This window comes from Periplaneta americana, chromosome 1 (assembly GCF_040183065.1).
Source record: "Periplaneta americana isolate PAMFEO1 chromosome 1, P.americana_PAMFEO1_priV1, whole genome shotgun sequence".
Taxonomy (NCBI): domain Eukaryota; kingdom Metazoa; phylum Arthropoda; class Insecta; order Blattodea; family Blattidae; genus Periplaneta; species Periplaneta americana.
The window spans coordinates 124,629,290-124,652,121 of NC_091117.1; the positions used below are offsets into that span (position 1 = coordinate 124,629,290).

At 36.4% G+C, this 22,832-nt stretch overlaps 1 protein-coding gene across 2 annotated transcripts in view; it reads left to right on the forward strand.

Moving 5' to 3' along the window:
• The first annotated feature begins 981 nt into the window (after positions 1 to 981).
• The window catches only part of LOC138700394 (zinc finger CCHC-type and RNA-binding motif-containing protein 1-like), a 61,633-nt gene continuing 39,782 nt past the window's right edge, over positions 982 to 22,832 (forward strand). Inside the window, exons 1-2 of one of the 2 annotated variants that reach the window (XM_069827016.1) lie at positions 982 to 1,424; positions 17,786 to 17,897. In XM_069827016.1, coding sequence (XP_069683117.1) covers positions 1,312 to 1,424; positions 17,786 to 17,897 — 225 coding nt within the window. In that variant the 5' untranslated portion in view covers positions 982 to 1,311. The remainder of the gene's footprint in view (positions 1,425 to 17,785; positions 17,898 to 22,832) is intronic. The other variant, XM_069827008.1, reaches the window with a different exon arrangement.

The following is a 22,832-nucleotide window of genomic DNA, read 5'->3' on the forward strand; positions in this document are numbered from 1 at the left end:
CTTTCATTATTCTGGTACAATGTCTTTTTCCAAAATAGTTAATACAAGCATATAAATTTCGCTAGATAATGCGCTACCGCCCTCTTGTATTAATTCTGCCGGAATTTGATCTATAGCTGAAGACTAGTACTTTTTCAGGTTTTTTATTGCAGTTTCGACTTTAGAAAGTGTGAGTTCGAATATAAATGACTTAGCAGATTCTATTTGAATTTCGTCCCATTAATTTCTATTTGGCCTATGTACATTTTAGTAGTTGCCCAAAATAGTTTTTCCATCAGTTCTTGATGGAATGAGTTTCCGAACCCTATTAAATAAAAATGTAACAATTACGGATAATGCCTTTTTTAATTAATTAATGTTATGTTTTAAGTTCAGTCTTCAGACCCGCAAGAAAATGACTTGTGTTACCTCAATTTTGTATTATTATCATTATTATTATTATTATTATTATTGTTTGTAAAGCTCATAACAAAATTATTTCGGACAATAATAATGAAACGTATTATCGTGCCTACATGGCGTTAAAAACTGAATTATTTCCTTAATTGTGAGATATTAAGTAGGCTATATGCTGGAATCGTCTTTAATTTGCTAACTGATACAACATGGTTAATGTTTTATCAATACATATCTAACAAAGTTTGAGAATCTACTTTTATTTCATGATAGAATTTAGAAACATTTTACATTCAAGCAGACTATAATGTGACAGATGTCGGCCCCCACAAATGCATTGTAGCAGCGTTGCCACATTCAGTGCGGTGGCCTTTCATCAAGTAGGCCGTGCAGCGTGGTAGGGGCTCGTTAAGAAATTCTGGCCGTCTTCAGTGGGATTTGACTCGCGTAAAGTATGGCAACACTGATACTGATTAGCAGACGGCATTTAAATGATCGTATTTTGTTCTTTACGTCGTTCTGTGCCTGTCTGTTCATGATATATATATATATATATATATATATATATATATATATATATATATATATATATATATATATATATATATATATGGTTATGTGTGTGTGTGTTGTTTATTGTGTAAGTTACGCCTGTGAAGTTATGTTATCCCTGGCTCGATGAAGATAAACTGAAGAGTGATATATTTAAATACAGGTTAAGAGAGTAGAAGCACGCATACGTCAATATCCAGACACTCGTGGGTCATGTTTGGATGGTGGTGTCTATAAAGAAAGCACACAGCAACAAGTAAAGATGATACTAAAAAAGTAGCCATGTGCATAAACTTCATTGACCGAAATATTTTAGATATACGTTATAAAAGTATCGAAGAGTCAAGATAAATTAACTAAATCATGAGCGGTGGATTAGCACCCAGTAAAAGTACAGTTTATGTATCCAATTTACCGTTCTCTCTTACAAATAACGATTTGCACAAGATATTTGAAAAATACGGAAGGGTGGTTAAGTAAGTATTTAAAATATAAGTGCGACTATATCGGTCAGTTTGTAATTAAAGTTTAATCTTGGTTGGTTAATTTATAATTTTAAATTTACATTATAGGCAAATAAATACTAAATAATATCAAAGTTGCTACTTCTGATTGAGGTTCTGGCTGAAATATAAATCTATTATCAGACAGTACATCTCACTTGACGATATGTAGGCTTATCAGAAGAAGAAAAATTATTTGTAGGCTATACATAGGCTACATCTGAAGTCTGATTAGTGTAACATCGTCGATGTATGCAATGAAGAAGGAAAGAACTTGGCCAACCTACCCATTATCTCCTGACTTAGTTGCCTCATAAGTAGTGCCTTATTGGTATCACTTGTGAGGTTCAGACCTTTCTTCTGACAGTTGACTAAACAACAACATCCAGGTTGCCTTTTATGTTCTTAGGTTTATAATTTACACGTACATACCTAATTGTGAAAACCGTGTCCTGTAGAAGATCTCTTCTGACCAATGAATTAAAAATGATAAGGAAACTTCAGTTCTTATGGAAATAGTTTGCGAGACTCACGTCATTAATAAATATAGGCTAATGTGACAAAACGCGTGTCCACACCTGTGGAATAACGGTTAGCGCGTCTGACCGAGAAACCAGGTGGCCCGGGTTCGAATCCCGGTCAGGACCAGTTACTTGGTTGAGGTATTTTCCGGGGTTTTCACTCAACCCAATGTGAACAAATGCTGGATAACTTTCGGTGCTGGACCCCTGACTCATTTCACCGACATTATCACCTTTATTTCATTCAGACGCTAAATAACCTGAGATGTTGATACAGCATCGCAAAATAACCCAATAAAAAAAAACGCTTAGCTTGTTAGGAAGTTACAACGTAAAACTTAGTAGTTAGTAAGTTATACCTAAGAATAATTTGATTTAATCTAAGTCAGTAATATCAATTGATAAAATGGTGAATTTTTACAATAGCATTTCAAAGGAATGTTATATTTGTAATAAATTGAATCACAAGATTAGCTTTATATTGAATTAACCGTATATTGTTTAACTAATTCTGTCTCAGTGTATACAAAACAACACAAACATTCAACAAAAAACACATAGTAACCAGGTTGCTATATATTAGTTTATTCATTACATCTCCCTCTCTTGAAATAAGATTCATAAATTAAATCTTTATAGTGGATGAATTACTCTTCTTGGTCTGCTGTTAATACTTGAATTAGGGAACTGAGAATGTCATCCTCCCTCACCATTAATCTTCATTTTGTAAAGGAATTGGCTTGATGTATCTGCTATTTCCTTTCTACAACTCTTCCTTCTCCTTTAACTAAGTAGCTTCGTGGAGTTCTATCAGCTTTACCTGTAAGTTTTTTTTTTATCTGTATCAGTACTTCCTTTACTTGCACATACTTTGAATGTACAATTTTACTGGGATCCTAAGTTACAAAGCCTCTGTTATAATAGTACCGTGCCGCTGTCATTGTTTGCTAAGTTTTAACTTTTCAGACACCCATTTATTAATACATGGGCTTAACAATGATACAGTAGCAGGAACCAAAGTTCACAGTTTTTTATTGTACGTTAGTTGAGATGGAGAGAAATCAATTTCAACAGTCGGTGTATTAATATGGTATTCCAGGAGAGCATACCATAATTTATAAAAGTTATAATTTATCTTCTTCATTAGCTTTTTAGCAATGCCTACTCTTTGTTCTAAAAATCCATTTGATTATGAATGCCCAGGGCTTGTAAATTTTAGTTCAGTGTCTTTGAATCGAATTGAATTTAAGAGGAGGAGGGCTTTAACAGCCCTCACACTGCGACCTAAAGGATCTATTGTGCATCCCCATCATAATATCCCATCAGTCCAATAGTTTGATGTTCTTGATGAACTGAATCAAACTACGGACTGGGACAGTTGATAGCTCATCAAGCTTCGGAAAATGTTTTCCAAAGATGAAGCTCTTTGATGAGCAAGTGCATTGCATTCGCATAATAGATGAGTTACAGACTCATCTCCCTGTGAATAAGTTGGGTTGATATTATGTCCCATTCTATACAAGTTCTTCTTGAGGGTGCAGTGTCCTGTAAGGAATCCAACTGCCCAGCGGAGCTGTTTTTTGCTCAATTAAAATCTCTTATGAAGGCCTTCGAGTGTCTACAGCTCTCACTTGAGTTCCAGTGATTATGGTGTTTTTTTAAAAGCCCAGTCCATGATAAGCTGCTTTACTGATCTTAGAGATAATCCCAGCACAGGTTCAGGTCCTATGAATGGGATCTCAGTTCCCTTTTTGGCAGCCTCATCTGCTCTTTCGTCACTGTGAATCCCTACATGTCCTGGCACCCATTTCAGATGAACTGTATTATGTTCAGCCAGTAACATGAGGGACTCGCAGCACTCCAATACCAGTTTTGACAATCAAGGGGACTTCAAGTGCCCTAAGCACCACTTGGCTATCTGAAAGTATAAGTATACAATTGCAGCCTTTCCTAATACTTTCCCTAACACTGGCTAAGATAGCAAAAATCTCACCCTAAAAGACCATGGCATATTGACCCAAGCTGAAAGAAAGCTTGGTGCCATTTCCACATAATCCAGCACCAGTTCCTGACTTGGTTTTAGAACCATCAGTATACCAGACTGGACCTTTATTATTCTCAGGCTTAACCTGACTTTCCCATTCACTATGCTCTGGTTAAGTGACAGTGAATTTGTTTTCAAATGAGACCCTTGGTTCCAAGATGTCGATTCTCATATTGAGAATCTGATAAACATACTGTCCCAAGGGAGCCTAAGGTGATCCAAGTATTCAATATTGAACACCGTTGTCTGATGACAGATTCTATGGAATGCCATAAAGGCCTCAGCCTCAACAGATGTGTAACGGGATGAGTCCTAACAGCATTTCCATTGCCGCAGTGGGAGTTGTTCTAAATGCTCCCGTTATTGCTATGCAGAACACCCTTTGCAATTTGTTAAGTTCAGTCCTGCAATTCCTTAATTTAACTCTTGGCCACCACATAAGTGCGGCGTAAGAGAGTAAAAGTCTTATCATAGTGATGTATATGCAATACATAATACTAGGTTTTAGACCCTAAATCTTACGAAGCATTCTTTCACAGGTCCAGAAAACCCTGTAGGGCTTGGCAATACAGTAGTCTCTTGTCCAAGATGAGTCCTAGATACTTCACTTGTGAAGAGTAGGGTATCCTCTCACCAAAAAGAGTCAGTTCCTTGAAGTTCCCTATAGACCTCATTCTAGTGAAAGGTACCACTACTGTTTTGTTAGGATTAACAGAAAGTCTATTTCTGTTGCACCAGGTTTCAATCTTTTTCATTGCAACTTGAAGCACTTCGAAGACTGTATTAGGAAATTTCCTTTTAACAATCACAGCAATATCATCTGCGAATCCAATAGTAAAATATCCAGCCCCATTGAGTTCCCACAGCAAGGCATTAACAACCAGGTTCCAAAGCAGGGGCGAAAGAATGCCACCTTGAGGACAGCCCCTGGCCGTAGTCACCTGTAGCATTTCCCAAATAGGCTCAGTGTAATTTGCCTATTTTCTAGCATAAAGTGTATCCAACTACAGATGAGTGTAGGGACCTTATGCTCTTGAAGGGCTTTTGAGACTACTTCATATGAAGTTTTATCAAATGCTCCTTCTATATCTAGAAATGCTACAATGGCAGTTTCCTTAAAAGTCACGTTTTCTCAATTGATGACACAACATGATGAAGCGCTGCTTCTGTGGATTTACCTGGTAGATAGACAAATTAGTACTTGTGTAAAGGAAAATTCTTCAGTACTTTGTCCCTAATGTGCCTATCCCAGGCCTGCAGAACTCGCAAAGTAGGGGAACTATAACGTCAGCCTCACTCCACTTCTATTGGGAATGATTGACTTCCACCCCGAGAATGAATGTTGATGCAGTCGAGCGTAACTAGAACGCCATGACTGCACAGGTAGAAAAGGTGGGTGGGGTAAAAGATGGAAGGAAAGCAGTCTCTCTCAAGAGCTACAGTTGTTCAGGCCTGGCCTATCCACTAGTCTCTCCAGTGCTTCTAGAAGAAATGAGGAGAGGCTAATTGGACAATATGCTTTGGCCTCGGCCTAGTTAGGTCGCCCAGGTTTCGGTATAAATGTCACTTTGGTCTATCTCCAAGTCAATGGAACATAACCAGAGGCTAGGCAGACCCTATATGTACTGCAAAGTAAAGACTGCAGTGAGTCAATTCCCTGTTGTAGGAAGGCAGGCATGATCGAATCAGGACCCGTGGATTTATATGGTTCAAAAGAATTGATAGCCCATCTTACTTTGGTTACAGTGATCACATACCTGACTAGGTTCCAATCCTCTCTGCTCGAACTTAAACGGAGCAGATCTGGTTTCTCCAGATCGGTCAGTTGGTCTTGTCAACCACTTTTGAGTCCAGAAAATGAACGCTTGCTAAATGAGCAAGCGTTTCCATTCCAGACTGTGTATAACTACCATCTTGTAGTTTGATTTTGCTTAATATCTTGTGAGCACCTTTAGACATTAGCTTCACGAGTCTTGCACTGCTAGGAATGTTTTCCATCCCCTCGCAGTGCTCCCTCCAAGCCTGTCTTTTGGCTTTGCGAATAGCCATGTTGTAACTGGTGAATACCATCCGATAAGTGATCCAATCACCAGTTCTTTGTGCAAGCTTAAAAAGCTTCCTTATTTTACGTCCAAGTTCGCTTAGCTCTTTAGACCACCAAGGAACTTGCCTTGGCGAGCCAGCAACCTTAGCTTGACAATTATTACAATAGGATAGGAAAATGGACTGTTGCAGCTGGTTCAACAGCCAACTCCATATCTATTATAGAACGAATGTTCCTAGGGACACCTGATACCGAGCTGCAAGGTCCTTTCTATATCCATTCCAATCAGTTTTCCTCGAGTTTTTATTGATCACTGGATTAGTGATCTGAGATTTAATTCTAAAGTAAATGTACAGCTCGCGCAAAAGATCAGAGAGCCTGGCTGACGTCACAGGGGAGAAGCGGTGGGCAGAGTGCAAACAACAACAAATAAGCTCTAAACATCTAACTGAAAACATTGACCTCTTACCTAGAGCTGCTAGTTGGAATCTTCAAGGTCTGCTATCCCTTCCATTTCATCGTCATAGCTGAAATCACCTTCATCGTCGTCATCATCGCTGATACCATCGAGATTTATGATAATTGGGTCTATGACATCATCAAACAGTACTTTCCGGTCCATATAATCTTGTTCTTTTTTTTTTTTTTTTAACATTTTCACAAAGAGGATGTCAATCGAGTTCAGTCATACTGTTAAATTTCTGCTCACATAGTTCTCTTTCTGAATTTAATTTACAATCTATGTTTCTGGAGGAAACCCATCCCTTCACTAGTCCACATCTGTGGAGTAACGGTCAGCACGTCTGGCTGCGAAACCAGGTGGCCTGGGTTCGAATCCCGGTCGGGGCAAGTTACCTGATTGAGGTTTTTTTCCGGGGTTTTCCCTCAACCCAATACGAGCAAATGCTGGGTAACTTTCGGTGCTGGACCCCGGACTCATTTCACTGCCATTATCACCTTCATATCATTCAGACGCTAAATAACCTAGATGTTGATACAGCGTCGTAAAAAAACCCAATAAAATAAATCAATAAAATCCCTTCACTATCGACCAAATGTTCTCGATCGGGCTTAATTCGGAGTGATAAGGGGAAGTTTAAGTGAGATATGTCTGGCACTTTCAAGAATTTCCGTAACAGTAGGTCTAATTGCAACCTATAAACACTTAAACTAACTGTATATATACAATTGAAATATTTTATATATATATATATATATATATATATATATATATATATATACTTACTTACTTATTGGCATTAAGGAACCCGGAGGTTCATTGCCGCCCCCACATAAGCCCGCCATTGATTCCTATCCTGAGCAAGATTAATCCAGTCTCTACCATCATATCCCACCTCCACCAAATCCATTTTAATATTATCTTCCCATCTACGTCTTGGCCTCCCCAAAGGTCTTTTTCCCGCTGGCCTCTCAACCAACACTCTATATGCATTTCTGGATTCGCCCATACGTGCTACATGCCCTGCCCATCTCAAGCATCTGGATTTAATGTTCCTAATTATGTCAGGTGAAGAATACAATGCGTGGAGCTCTGTGTTGTGTAACTTTCTCCATTCTCCTGTAACTTCATCCCTCTTAGCCCCAAATATTTTCCTAAGAACCTTATTCTCAAACACCCTTAATCTCTGTTCCTCTCTTAAAGTGAGAGTCCAAGCTTCACAACCATATAGAACAACCGGTAATATAACTGTTTTATAAATTCTAACTTTCAGATTTTTTGACAGCAGACTAGATGACAAAAGCTTCTCAACCGAATAATAACAGGCATTTCCCATATTTATTCTGCGTTTAATTTCCTCCTGAGTGTCATTTATATTTGTTACTGTTGCTCCAAGATATTTGAATTTTTCCACCTCTTCGAAGGATAAATCTCCAATTTTTATATTTCCATTTCGTACAATATTCTGGTCACGAGACATAATCATATACTTAGTCTTTTCGGGATTTACTTCCAACCCTATTGCTTTACTTGCTTTAAGTAGAATTTCCGTGTTTTCCCTAATCGTTTGTGGATTTTCTCCTAACATATTCACGTCATCCGCATAGACAAGAAGCTGATGTAACCCGTTCAATTCCAAACCCTCTGTGTTATCCTGAACTTTCCTAATGGCATATTCTTGAGCAAAGTTAAAAAGTAGAGGTGACAATCCATCTCACTGCTTCAGCCCGCAGTGAATTGGAAAAGCATCAGATAGAAACTGGCCTATACGGACTCTGCTGTAAGTTTCACTAAGACACATTTTAATTAATCGAACTAGTTTCTTGGGAATACCAAATTCAATAAGAATATCATATAAAACTTCTCTCTTAACCGAGTCATACGCCTTTTTGAAATTTATGAATAGCTGATGTACTGTACCCTTATACTCCCATTTTTTCTCCAATATCTGTCGAATACACAAAATCTGATCAATAGTCGATCTATTACGCCTAAAACCACACTGATGATCCCCAATAATTTCATCTACATATGGAGTTATTCTTCTCAAAAGGATATTCGACAAAATTTTATACGATGTCAACAAAAGTGATATTCCTCGAAAGTTACTACAGTTAGTCTTGTCCCCCTTCTTAAAAATAGGTACGATTATGGACTCCTTCCATTGTTCTGGTACAATTTCCTTTTCCCAAATTGCAAGTACAAGTTTATAAATTTTGCTAGATAATGCGCTTCCACCCTCTTGTATTAATTCTGCTGGAATTTGAGCGATACCTGGAGACTTAAAGTTTTTCTGATTTTCTATCGCAATTTCGACTTCAGAAAGTGTGGGTTCGGGTATAAATGGCTCAGCAGTTTGTATTTGAATTTCGTCCCGATCATTTCTATTTGGCCTATGTATATTTAGTAGTTGCCCAAAATAGTTTTTCCATTTGTTCAAGATTGAATGAGAGTCTGCAGGGAAGTCACTATTCTCATCCTTAATCACGTTTACCCTTGCCTGATATCCATTTTTAAATTCCTTTATACCCTTATATAAATCTCGAATGATTTTATTTTTACTATTTGTTTCTACCTCATTCAGTTTTTCTTTCAAGTAATCTCTCTTTTTATTCCTAAGTGTACGACTTGCTTCCCGTCTTTCATTGAAATAATTATCTCTATTCTCCTCAATTGGATCCTGTAAGAATTTCAATTTTGCCTGTTTCCTTCTATCTACTACAATGGAACAATCTTCATCAAACCACAGTTTCTTTTTCTTAGTTTCATGATAGCCTATGCTCTGCTCAGCTGCAATTTTGATATTATCTCGGATATTGTCCCACACGCTATTAACGTCTAACTCTTCCTTAGCTTCGTCGGAAGTTGCTAAAGCAGCAAACCTATTTGAAATTTCAACCTGATAACGTTGCTTAGTTTCGTCGTCCTTTAATTTCAGAATATTGAATCTACTAATATTAGCTTGTTGCTCTACTCGCTTAGCTACTGATAGCCTTTCCCTTAATTCTCCAATTACCAAATAATGGTCAGAATTACAGTCTGGTCCCCTGAAAGTTCGAATGTCTATTATACTAGTATGTCTCCGTTTATCTATCAAGATGTGATCTATTTGGTTGTGTGTCATTCCATCTGGAGAAATCCAAGTATATTTATGTATATCCTTATGGGGAAATCTTGTACTTTTGACAATTAAATTTTTTGATGTGGCAAAGTTGACTAACCTAACTCCATTGTCATTACTACTTATGTGTAGGCTCTCTTTTCCAATTGTTGGTTTAAAAATATCCTCCCATCCTAGTTTAGCATTGAAATCCCCCAATAAAACTTTCATGTGATATCTAGGCAAATGATCAGAAGTGTGTTCCAATTCCTCATAGAAGCTATCCTTTATATGGTCGTCTTTCTCTTCTGTAGGGGCATGAGCATTTATAACTACGATATCGCATCATCTACCCTTAAGTACTAAATACGATAACCTGTCACTGATAAATTCGACCTTTTTTACTGCTGATTTTATTCTTTTATGTACAAAGAATCCTGTTCCTAATTGGTGATTATCGTTTCCTTGCCCATAATACAACAAGTAATCGCCTACTTGTGATATGCCATTCCCATCTAACCTAACCTCTTGTACTCCCACAAAGTCTATTCTATATCTAGCTAGTTCTTTTGCTACTAATGTTACCCCTCCTGTTCTATAAAGACTAGTTACGTTCCATGTACCAAATCTCAAAACCTTATTCCTTTGCTGTGGTCGTGCCAGAGAATCAGTCCCATTCCGAGGCTTATTTGAAGGATTTGTAACAACCTGTTTTTTACGGTGATGGGTTGTTAGCCCTTCGCCCAACCCCCAAGCTGGAGGACCACCCCTTATCGGCTGTCCACGACTGCTTATTCAATATATTCGCAGCTACCCTCCATATCTGGAGGCCATCTCCTCTATCCGCAACCTGAGGACATATATATATGCACACGCACTCTGACTCTATATACATGATTTAAATAATTCTATATGGTGGTGACAGGATTTTTTCTCGTTGCCAAACTTTCAGAACGGCCCCGAGGTTCACTCAGCCTCCTATAAAACTGAGTACCGGGTCTTTCCCGGGGGTAAAAGGCGGCCAGAGCGTGGTGCCGACCACACCACCTCATTCTAGTGCCGAGGTCATGGAAAGCATGGGGCTCTACCTCCATGCCCCCCAAATGCCTTCATGGCATGTTACGGGGATACCTTTACCTTTTTTTTTTATATAATCTATATACACAATACAATACCAATACCATATATACATGCACGCACTAACTCTATATAACGATTTTATGGTACAGTATTACACACACTTAAAAATGGTACAAGTGAATACTTTTGTAACATAATACCTACTATAAGCACATATTATAGCGAGCAAGCGACTGACTGACTGACAAAGAGAGAAATGTTTTGCAAGTGGAATATACGCCTGACAAGAAACTGTTCTCTACCATTTAAATTTCAACAGTCTCTAAGCTTTGAGATCTTTCGCGTGAGCTGTACCTATGATCGGATGCAGAAGTATCTGATGATACCAGTTTGAAACTAGATCCTCAGCTAATTTAGTCCCTAATGTCATGCCAGTAACTTCCCTCCTCTGTGAATTAACCAAAGTTGGTTCGTTATCTTTATTAAGAATATATAGGTCAGTACTTACCAGATATTCCACCAGCTGTTCGCCCCTTGGATTGATGTCGGTGCTTCCCCACAGCACATGATGAGCGTTGGCATCAGCGCCTATGATGATTTCCTTACCCGTCTCGTTGCAGTGGGCGATTAATCTCCTCACTGTTTCTGATGGTGGGTTAGGTTCATTATGCAAAGGAGAACAATAAAGTCCTCTTTCTGCCCCCTTCCATTATGGATGTTTCAGTGGTTGCAGTTTTAGTAAAAAACATATTGTAGGTACGGGTTTCCAAGCACAAAATAATATTTATCTGGCTGTAAGTTATATCATGTTTCTCTGGCATCTTCCTGGAGGGCTTGTGTATTATGCCGAATTATTAATTTAATGACGTAATAGTAGTTTTGTCTCTCAAATTTCCCCAGCTCTTTATTATTAAATTCCCTAAACATTTCCCTATCTAATCGCACAATTCCAACAGGTTCCTTGTTTACCTATTTAATCTAATATGTCTTTCATAAGAAATTTGCGTCTGGTGACAGGTTTTTTGTCATTAAGAAATCATGCTTGTCATAACATTTTAATGAGCTAACAAATATTTTCCTTACCTGAAACAGAACTGTCAGAATATTTTTCATTTTCACCATTATACTTATATGTGGCACAAAATAACGAACAAGCACAGGAACTATTTTTGTACTCTCGTGAATCTAATTGAATCTATTTGTTTTGAAAGGACATCAGTCACTAATTTTTCCATTTTTACTTTTTTGTTATGTTGGTATCTTCATACATAGACTCATTCATTTGTGTCATATAGTCGGTTTTAAAAGTAAAATACTTGCACACAAAGACTAAGATTGGTTTTGAAAAGGCATCAGTCACTGACTCATGCCGTTTCAACACAGAAGATGTCACCATATGACAGCTGAGTAGCATTTTATTTTTTCTGTGAGTTCCTTTTTAAAACTGAAGATGGTACTAGTTGCTCACAAAGGATCAACAAGATTTATATCTTCAGGGGCTTATTGATGTGCAAGAAGTGAAACAGAGGTACCCAAGATCGGAGTCAAGTAGATTAAACTCAGCCACTTTCAAGTATCATTTACAAATTGGAACTCATCGGAACGAGGTGTGTTTTGATGCAATGTTATCGGTTTTTGCCATTAGTGTAAAATAAAGGGTTCGTGATTTGAAAATAGTAGGAAAAACACTGCGGTAGAGGTGTTTCCAATTCCACACCACATGATATTGAAATGATGATTCGAGAACATATTGAATCATTACAAGTTAAAGAGTCTCATTATTCAGGGAAAAAATCTACTACTTAAATGCTGATCTCAATATTACTCTGATGTGGAAGTGTTTTGTACAAAATCATCCTGATGTTAAACGTTCTTACTGGAAATACTGAGACTATTTCAGAAAACACTTCAACTACAGATTTGGGAGGCCACAAGTGGATACAGGCTGTATGTGTGAGAAGCTAAACGTATAGCAGTGGCCGAGTTGATGGTTCATAGGAGAAAGAGCAACTCATTTTACAATGCTCTACAATATTAAAGTTCAAAAGAAGGTCAAAATGAAACACATGTTTTATCATTAGCATTTGACTTTATGCAGAATGTTTCTCTTCCCAAACTACCGGTACAAGAACTGTTTTATCGCAGACAATTGACAGTTAATGTTTTTTTGCATAACCAACATAAAGAAAAAGACAAACACTCTTTATGTGTATCATGAAGGCAATGGACGTAAAAGCCCTGACAAAGTTTGTAGTTTTTTGAGTGACTACCTAAAGGAGAATAAACATCACTGAACTCAGGCAGACAATTGCTCAGCTCAAAACAAAAACCAGACTCTCTGTAGATACCTTTTATCTCTCACAGATTCGGAACAATTAATCAAAATAAAGCAGTTTTTTCTGTCAGGGGGCACAGTTTTCTGCCCTGTGACAGAGATTTTGGGGTCATAAAATGTAGACTACGGAGACATGATAGGATATACACTATTCATGATGTAGTTGAACACATCATTCTTAGTGCTAAACCAGGAAAATTTACTGTTAAGGAAGTAGAAGCATCAGAGATCTGTGATTACAAGCAGTGGTGGAAGGATTACTACAAGATGATACCAGTTTTGATTGAAACCAAGCATAAGTCAAGGAAAGAACGGGTGTTCTTTTCCATCTCTGAATAGATTCACTTCATTTTTGAAAAGGACTAAAAGGGTTATGTCACAGGTTACACCACTATCAATGGCCTCAACATTCATACTTTTCAGATGGCACTCCAGCGGCATCAAGTGATTCAACCCGCACAACGAAAGGGATATCTAGCAGAGAAAGTCCCTATTAAATCAATTAAAATGAGTGATTATTTTAAGATTGAAAGACTTTGTACCAGAGGAAAAGGCTGAACTTTATAATGATATTTTGAACTGGCCAATGACAACAGCAGTTCTTAGACAAGATGACGACTAGCCTGATATAGTGTGTTCATTTTCACAAGAAAACCAATTTTGTATTTTATACTATACTATTGTATATCATTCTTCACAAGTTTAGTGTTTGGTTTAGCTTTATTGCAATAAATAACTTCACTGTTCATTCACTAAAATAATATTTAATTTACGTGAAGATAATTTTTTTTGGTCCTACAGAATACGTCTGTTACGGTAACAATTAATATTAGAGGATAAAAATTCGCTCCGGCACCGAGGATCGAACCCGGGTCGAACTTCGGCATAGTTCAATGGTTACAGCGCTTGGTACATAGAACCAAGGACCCGGGTTAGATTCCCGGTGCCGGAGCAAATTTTTCTCCTCTAATGTTAAAAATTGAATTGTTTCATGCATTAAATCTTCAATTTGTGTTGAAAGGGCATCATTTTCATAAATTTTAAAATCAATAAAAAGATAAATAATTAATGCAACAATACAAATTATTCCCAAAATGTAAGGTACATGATGATGAAACGGAAAAATAATAAAACACATATTTTTTAAACATCTGTTTCAGTTAATATAGTTTTTTGCTGTTTTCTTAATATTTACGTTAGGTGACTGATGCCCTTTAAAAAAAAAAAAGAGAGATTCAATTGTCAATCAATTACAGACCAAATTGCGCTTTTTCTAACTTATAAACAACTTCTTGCATGACATATGGATGAAATAAACCAAGATGTGCAAAAGACGAACACATAGGACTAAAGTAGGAAATTGGAGACTACGACTGGTCTATCTACTGTCCCTTCGAGTGGTTATGTCACATCTCGGTTTCCCCCACCCATTTCTGCTGGCCCCTCTGTAAAGGCTTGTGGCTGGACTGGCTTAGCTATTCCTGAAAAACTGTTCGGAATTGAACTTCTACGTAATATTATACAACTGTTTAAAATAATTAAAGAAAAGGGCTCCGTTAAGTAACAGTCATGTGATTTATCCCGTTTCGATGACCCTGCGACATAACCGCTTGGTCAGACGGTACAAGATCTTCTTTATGCAGATGGTATTGTTTTGATAGCAGACACACAGGACCAACTATAGCAAGGTAATAAATTAATGGTATGAGGAGCTGAGAAGGAAAGGAATGCTAATTAATACAGATAAGTAAAGTTATGAGGATATCAAAAGAAGATGGGCAACAAGAGGACTTAACTATCAGGTGTGGAGAGGGAACACTAAAGAAAGTAGATAGCATTGATACCTAGGAAGAGTGGCGCAAGAGGTATTGAATTGTACAGGAAAGCAATTTCAGCATATGTGAAATATGTAACACTGTAGGTGGAAAAAGAGAGATTAACATTAAGATCAAAATGCAGGTATATGAATCAGTTATAGTACCTATAGCTCAGTATGGAACTGAAAGCCTGCCACTGCATAACAATTATTGGAACAAACTGACAGCAGCAGAAATGAGATATCTAAGAAGAGCTGTTGGGACGACCACATGAGATTGATTTAGAAATGAAAGGATAAGAGAGGAGGTAAATCAAAAGAAATCATTAATTGAGGATATTGAGGAACGACAACTAAAGTGGTTTGGGCATACTTATTGTACAGTATGTCAGAAGATAGGAAACTCAAGCAGGTAATGGAAATGCGAACTGAGGGAAGAATAGGAAGAGGAAGATCTATGACACAATAGTAAGAATGGCACATAAGAGAGAGTAAACAATTATTGCATTGAAGAGAATATTATGTAGAAATAGAAGTTGCTGGAGAGTCTGGGTGGACTGAGGTGAACCCAGTGCTTAATGGCATAATGGAATAGAAGAAGAAGAAAAGTAGGTGGTTATTCACGTACTTTCCATACTGTACTTCAAAAAATCTCTCCATCAGCTTGCTCAGGAAAAAAGCATTTCAAGATTCTCACCAATAATTGCCACTAAACTTCTTAAATTAAAACCTTATAAAATTACAGTAGTTCACAAATTGCTACCACGTGATTACTTGAGTAGTGTCAGATTTTGTAACTGGATGCTGGAGAATGTTGTTAATAGGCTAGTGAATCCTGAATTAATCATTCTTCTTTCTAGTGGCCAAGATCTTGGTTTTTACACCATTTTTCTTCTGGCTTCCCAATATAGGCACTGAAGTAAGTGGTCTGCATTCATAACACTGTCTTCATTACATAGTATATAGGTGTCTGATTCCGATATATTCGTTCTTTTCAGATGTGCCAAGCAATCATCAATCAGGATTCTAAATCTTGCTACTGCATCTTTACGATTTGAGAAATATATATTTATATCATAAGTAGTTCGTTTTTGCATCCTTCAGATATGTTTGGTACATTTTTGTTTTAATATCATGTCTTACTGTGTGTAGTGGTTGTAATGTATTTAATATACAGTCTGACATAGAAGTTAGTTGACAAATGGGAAACATTACTTTAATTGGAAATACAATTGTGTATAGTATGTTCACTACCGCAAATGTTCAAAATGTGCTCCATTTACTTGAAGACAGTACCTCATTCGATCCTGACATTCTTCTGTCACACTTAAAAGAGTTGTAGGTGGGATGTGCTGGATAACATGAGTGAGCCTTTGTTTCAAGTTATCTATAGATGTAGGTTCTATCTGAAAAACGTGCTGTTTCACAAATCCCCATAGAAAGAAATCAAGGGTTGTGAGGTCTGGTGACCATGGAAACCATGATTGAGGTCCACCTCGTCCAACCCAGTGCACACCGAACATCTCATTTAGTTTCTGGCGAACTGTTAGAGCATAATGTACCTTGGCCCCATCTTGTTGAAACCACATTCTTATCTGTTATAGTTCAGTGGCAAATCAGACAGGAGGTCCATTACAGTGCTGTCCAGCAATTCCCCATATGTGTGTTGGTTTACATTTCCATCAAAGAAATATAGTTCCACAACAATATCACAGGAACTGACTACCCTACCCCATTATTTCCTGGCATAGTTGCCTCATGAGTGATGCCTTGTTGATGTCACTTGTGGGGTCCAGACCTGTCTTCGGACAGTTGACTAAACAACAACCATGTCACCTAGTATTCCACACCACTTTTGGAGCATCAGGGTTGTTAGCTTCATGCATCCATCTCAGGTTTTCTTTGGACCAGTATCGTGCCTTTTGTGTATAAGCATGTCCATCCAGAAAGAATAAGCATTTGTCACTGAACAGAATATGCTGAAGGAAAGATCGATCACTACGCAAATGCTGTGTAATCCAGTGGCAATATATTCACCTCTTGATTTGGATCTTCTTCTTGCATTGCGTGTAAATGCTGTAATTTGTAGTGGTAAAAATGTGCAGATTTCAATATTCTGTGAACAGATTCTCTACTGATACCACTTTCTCGAGCCACATAGTGCACTGATCTTTTAGGACTGCCCATCATCTTCGCAATCACGTCTATTGAATGCTGTCACTCAGTAGCAGATTTGGGAAAACCAATTCGTTTCTTGTCGAGTAAACTGAAAGTTGTTTTAAAGTTTTGCATTTTGGTATGATGGTTTTCGAATGTCAGGGTGATGACGATGAAACTTGCCTGCAGCTTCTCTTGTTGTCCTGTGATTGTCCCCACAGAGCAGTACTAGCTCCACTCACTGTTCAAAAGTCAACATGATCTCTTTAACTTTCAATGAACACGATATCAATATCACAACTGAAAACAATAAACAATAATGTTATCTTCTTCAACTCTTACTCAACTCAAAATAATAACTCAATAGCTTCAGACAATAAACGAAACGAAACAAAACACAAACTAACTGATTAGTTTGAGCACTATTCTTTCTTCGTCCTCTCTTTCTAGCACAACTTAATTTCTTATTCTGCCTGTCTGTTTCACACACTCCTTTCTTCTCGTATTCATTATGAGTTTTAAATATCTCTTTATGCTTTCATTAACAAAAGGGTTACATTGCGTCTTATTATTAGTGGCGATGTTAGCTCTCATTTCTCAGTTGCAGCATGAGGTATAGCACAGGCATGAAACAGCCTCTGATGGCCCTGAACACTAATAACCACTCTGTACTTTGTTATGTTCAGACGCTATATGACAATTTTTGTTAATATTGTATAGTAGAGGGAGAAAAGTAACACGATATAAGCAATATTAATATATTGTCATTATTTACAGGGTTACAATAATGAAAGATAAAATAACTCGTAGAAGTAAAGGAGTGGCATTTGTTCTCTTCCTGAAGAAGGAGGATGCTCAGACATGCGCCAAAGCTATTAATGGAAGGGAGGTGAGACAGTTGCATGTAGTCCTTTTAGACTAGATTTGTATTGAATTAACTTTATCACTTAATAGTCAATTCCGTCGCCCTGAGTGGCGCAGTTGGTATAGCACTGGACTTCTGTGCTCAAGGTTGCGGGTTTGATCCCGGTCCAGGTCAATGGCATTTAAGTGTGCTTAAATGCGACAGGCTCATGTCACTAGATTTAGTGGCATGTAAAAGAACTCCTGCAGGACAAAATTCTGGCACACTGGCGATGCTGATATAACCTTGGCAGTTGCAAGCGTCATTAAATAAACCATGATTTAAATTTTTTTTAAAAGTCAGTTCTTCTCTAACTTGCAGCTAGAAGACAACATGAAAAGCAAAAGGTATGAACAATGCATTGAGAGAAAATCCAGGAATATATTTGTTTTTTTAACATACATAGGATGAACCATAAGTAATGTCATTAATTTTAGGAGGTTAATCTGTGAGATATTTCAAACAAAAAAGTTCAATACAATTTGCCCGTTTTTGTTTCCTTTTCGAGAAGAAATTTGTTTTAAATGAAACATTTCATAGCATGTTTTGTGAAAGCCATTGACTTAATTCTCAATATGCTCAATCCATTTAAGAGAGCAGTGTATTATGATGATAGATGATTGAAAGAAGTTTAGTTTTGTCCTCCTTTAACTGTGCAGAAATTTGATCCAGACAAATGTAATTTTTCGTTCTGCAAAGGAATTTTACAAAGTTACATTTGTTTGGATCAAATTTATGCACATTTAAAAGACAAAACTAAAATTCTTTCCATAAATTTATCCACAATAATGTCACAAGAGGTCTAAGATTTCCCGATTTATCTGAGAAATCTCAGACCTAGAGTGATATTTATTAGGACTATTTTGTGAATAAAATAAAAATTTGGTGAATCTTTCTTCTGTCCCAGCCACTAATAAATAAATAAAAAATACCTTGAAGATGCCTTGTATTTATAGTACTGATTAGTTGAAATTGATGTGATCACTGGGAGAGCTGTAAGCCCACCCAACCCTCCCTAAATATGTACTTTACTCATATACGAAAATTGTCGTGCGTGAACGAAGAATACCGCCATATTTCTTTAATGTAACAGTGGATTTCAGTGTTGCCAACATAGTAATAATACTACACACCTAATCAAACCAAACCTAACCTTTCTCATAATACTACACACCTAATCAAACCTAATCTAACTTGTCACATAATACACACCTAATCAAACCTAACTTAACCTGTCACATAATACTACACACCTGTAGTAACATATGTCACATTTAGTATCATTTCGTTTTCATGTATTGCTGGCTCTGCCAATTGTGTCTGTTTCCATCTATTGGATCGTACTAATACTACTAATTCAAAGAAGCAATGGCGACTTTCAAAATAATTACATTTTACATGTTTCGTGATATACTAAATGTGTTAATGTAGTAATAATTGAGGGGTTTGGGAGAATAACCAGGCAGCTCCAATTTAGTACTTTCCTAGATAATTAAAAAAACTCTTTAAAAAAATTAACAATGCTTCCTCTAACGTTCAAACTAACAAATAACATGGTAACTGGCATAAGTAAATGATTGTTTAAGAAACAGATGATTTTAAAATTACTTTTTAGGATTACGGAAATTTTGAATATGTTGGAGCCACCATGTTATTCCACCAAATAAAGATACTGACCATTTTTATTGTATTTTGAAACATTACTTTTAAGTAACTTTAATTTTTAAAAGTTGATAGCATACATAGGGGTTGTTTGACAGTTAAGTATATCAAAATGTGAATATATTTTCGTTCTCAGTTATCATTAATCATCAGATTCAGAAGTTCCAGTTTGACGTGTATTTGAGTCGCACAGTAAAGTCTCATAAAATGGCATAACAGCTTGTCGCATATACTGACATGCCAACTTCATAGCATCTTTATACTTGAGATGTTCTGAATATATTTCTTGGAATATGAAGGAAGAAGGGCCATCTTCTACATAATAGGAAAGTCAAAAAATAAAGTTGCATTCAATGATTCACTACACCGAACAACCTGCTTAAGTCGCATGTTATACTGAAATAGTCTGTAAGGAGAAATCATGAACTTGACATTTTTAGTGTTCTTTAGTAGTTTCTTGTAGCGGCTTTGGTAACACTCACTGAAATTTTTTAGCATATATACGGGAAAGACTTCAAACTTTTTGGAGTTGTCTCTGACGACTTTATACCAGTCCTGCAGAACATATAGGCGTTCATGTTTCCTCTTCTATGATTCGACAAGTCTAAATGAGCGATCACAGGGGAGAAAACTGTGACCCAGCTCTGAAAACATGATGTGTGTGATGGTCTAAAATCTGCCTTGCTGCATCAATGTGAATAAATATTGCACAATAGTATGGTTTTTATTCTGTGCTGCACAGTTGTCTGAAAACATGAAAATATGCTTTACAGATTTCTTGCAAACTGTAGCAAAGAAATGGTCAAGAAAACTAATGACCTCATTGGGACTTTTTTTACCCGCACTTCCATCATACATGTAGAAGTAACTTTTATGAGTGCTGCTTACATATATGCAAAAGCTGTAAAGCCATAGCTGTCTGCTGTAGAAAACATCCCATGATGGTATGGTAGGAAGATCCATATTCTGCTGAAAATCAAAGCAGATGGTTTCTACAGTTTCATCTGCCTTAGACAAAGATGACTTCTTTTTCAACTGTAAATAGAAGAGGTCAGCTTTCCTAAGATGTCTTTCTGAATTATAAGGGCTCTTTTTCATTCTTCAGTTAGAGATTCCAACATCTTCTTCTCTAAGATATAACACTTTTGGCAAGTGTCACTACGTGGCTTAACAAAGTATACATTACTGAAGTTTGTGGTGAAGAATCTATAGTAGAAGTCATAGCTTACTTTATACTTTATCTCCAGCAAATGCAGTTTTACACACTATCACTTCTTATGAACTCAGACGAAACTAAAATAAATAAATAAATAAATAAATAAATAAATAAATAAATAAATAAATAAATAAATAAATAAATAAATGAATAAATGAATAAATGAATAAATGAATAAATGAATAAATGAATAAATGAATAAATGAATACATTAAAAATAAATAAATAAATACATTAATAAATAAATTAATACATTAATAAATAAATAAATTAATTAATTAATAAATTAATAAATAAATACTCCAGGATGATTTATTGTCATTCCATGTAGGCATTACTTTTTAGTTACCATTTTGAATTATATTGCATAATTTAACCTGTTTGCATTGAATTATTTTGTTTACCTTATATAAATATGTGTGCGCACGAGGAATGTCACCTCCACTTTTAACACTGCGTCACTGGACATCACAAACAGTTATCAGGCCACCCTAATATGCATCTTGCGTTTCTTTATTCTTCGTGTCATTAAATGATTTCAGTACGTCCTTCATTTGGTTACCAAGATTGTGGTAACATTGACGCTTGCATTTACAGTCGGATCCAGTAACACGAACAGGAAAATTCTTGCCTTTCATGTTCACGTATGATTTACCTGCATTTCTAGTTCCTTTCTTGTATTAGAGAGCCACCGTTTGGATTACGTTTTCTTTTCTTTTTCAATGACCCTGTACTGGAAGTTTCATCACTAGACACACTTTCATTTGGATTATATTCACTCTCAAAAGCAGAAAAATCACTCTCACTGGTCTCCATGTTGTCTACTAATGTGCTACTTATATAATACTGACAACAATGGATTAATATTATGATTCTTATTTGTCTTTTAAGCTGTGATAATAGTGCTGCTTGCTATTGACAATAATGTAAGATTTTGGTGAAACAACAAGGTGGCTCCTGGAGCTGCCTGGTTTTACCGCCAAACAATAAACATGTACAGAAAGAGGCAGGTGCAAAATCCATTATAATTGTGAATGTAATTTTTGGAACTACCTGGTTCTTCGACCAAATGATAGAGCGTATTTTTCTCTTCCTCTCTGCATAAATAGCTCAAAAATGGAAAAAATTGGAGCTGCCTGGTTTTTCCCCCAAACCCCTCAATTCTATATATGGTCAGTAAGATTTGAAATGTGTTGTGGTTGTGATAAAAGTATTGAAAATTGGTTTATAGCGCCACATTGGTAGTGATAAAAGTGTGCAATATTCATTCAATGGCTGGTGGAGGCTTTAGATTGACCAAAAATTTAAATAATATATCCCTAAAATTCGCTCACAAAATGTTAATAATTGTATATTTATGAATACTTAACCTATTCAGACATTGTGAAGTTGAAATAGATGAATATCGATTACTACAATAAAGAAATTGGATGTTATTCAGTAATGCCAATTGATAAAAACGAAATACAGGTTTAACAATGTTAAGTACATGTACTGCATTTTTCTCTTGTTATTATAACAAATACATTTTCATTATCTGCTGCACATAATTTAATTTAAACATTTTATAATATAATTACAAATAACCTGATTAATACATTAAATGAATGAACAATGTTATGAAAGAGTGTCATTTTCTTTAGATACAATGGACATGGAATTTCAAGATGTAGATGTGGAAGTAGGATTTCGCACTTCATATAGTACAATGGATTCATGCTCATCGATTTACGTGGAAACAGTTGGCGACACTGACTAAACAAAAGAACGACCATGCGATAAATTGTAGTGATAAATCGAGCTGCAAAAATTATCACGATTTATAACTGAGATTGGTTGGAATAAAAAATTTCATCACACTTCATGGATCGAAAATGGAATGACGTTATATAAACGAAATAGTCATCACAATACACTGCTCTCTTAAATTAACTGAGCATATTGGGAATTAAATTGATGACTTTCCCAAAACACGCTATGAAATGTTTCACATAAAATAATTTTTATCTCGAAAAGAAAGCAAAAATGATCAAAATTAAATT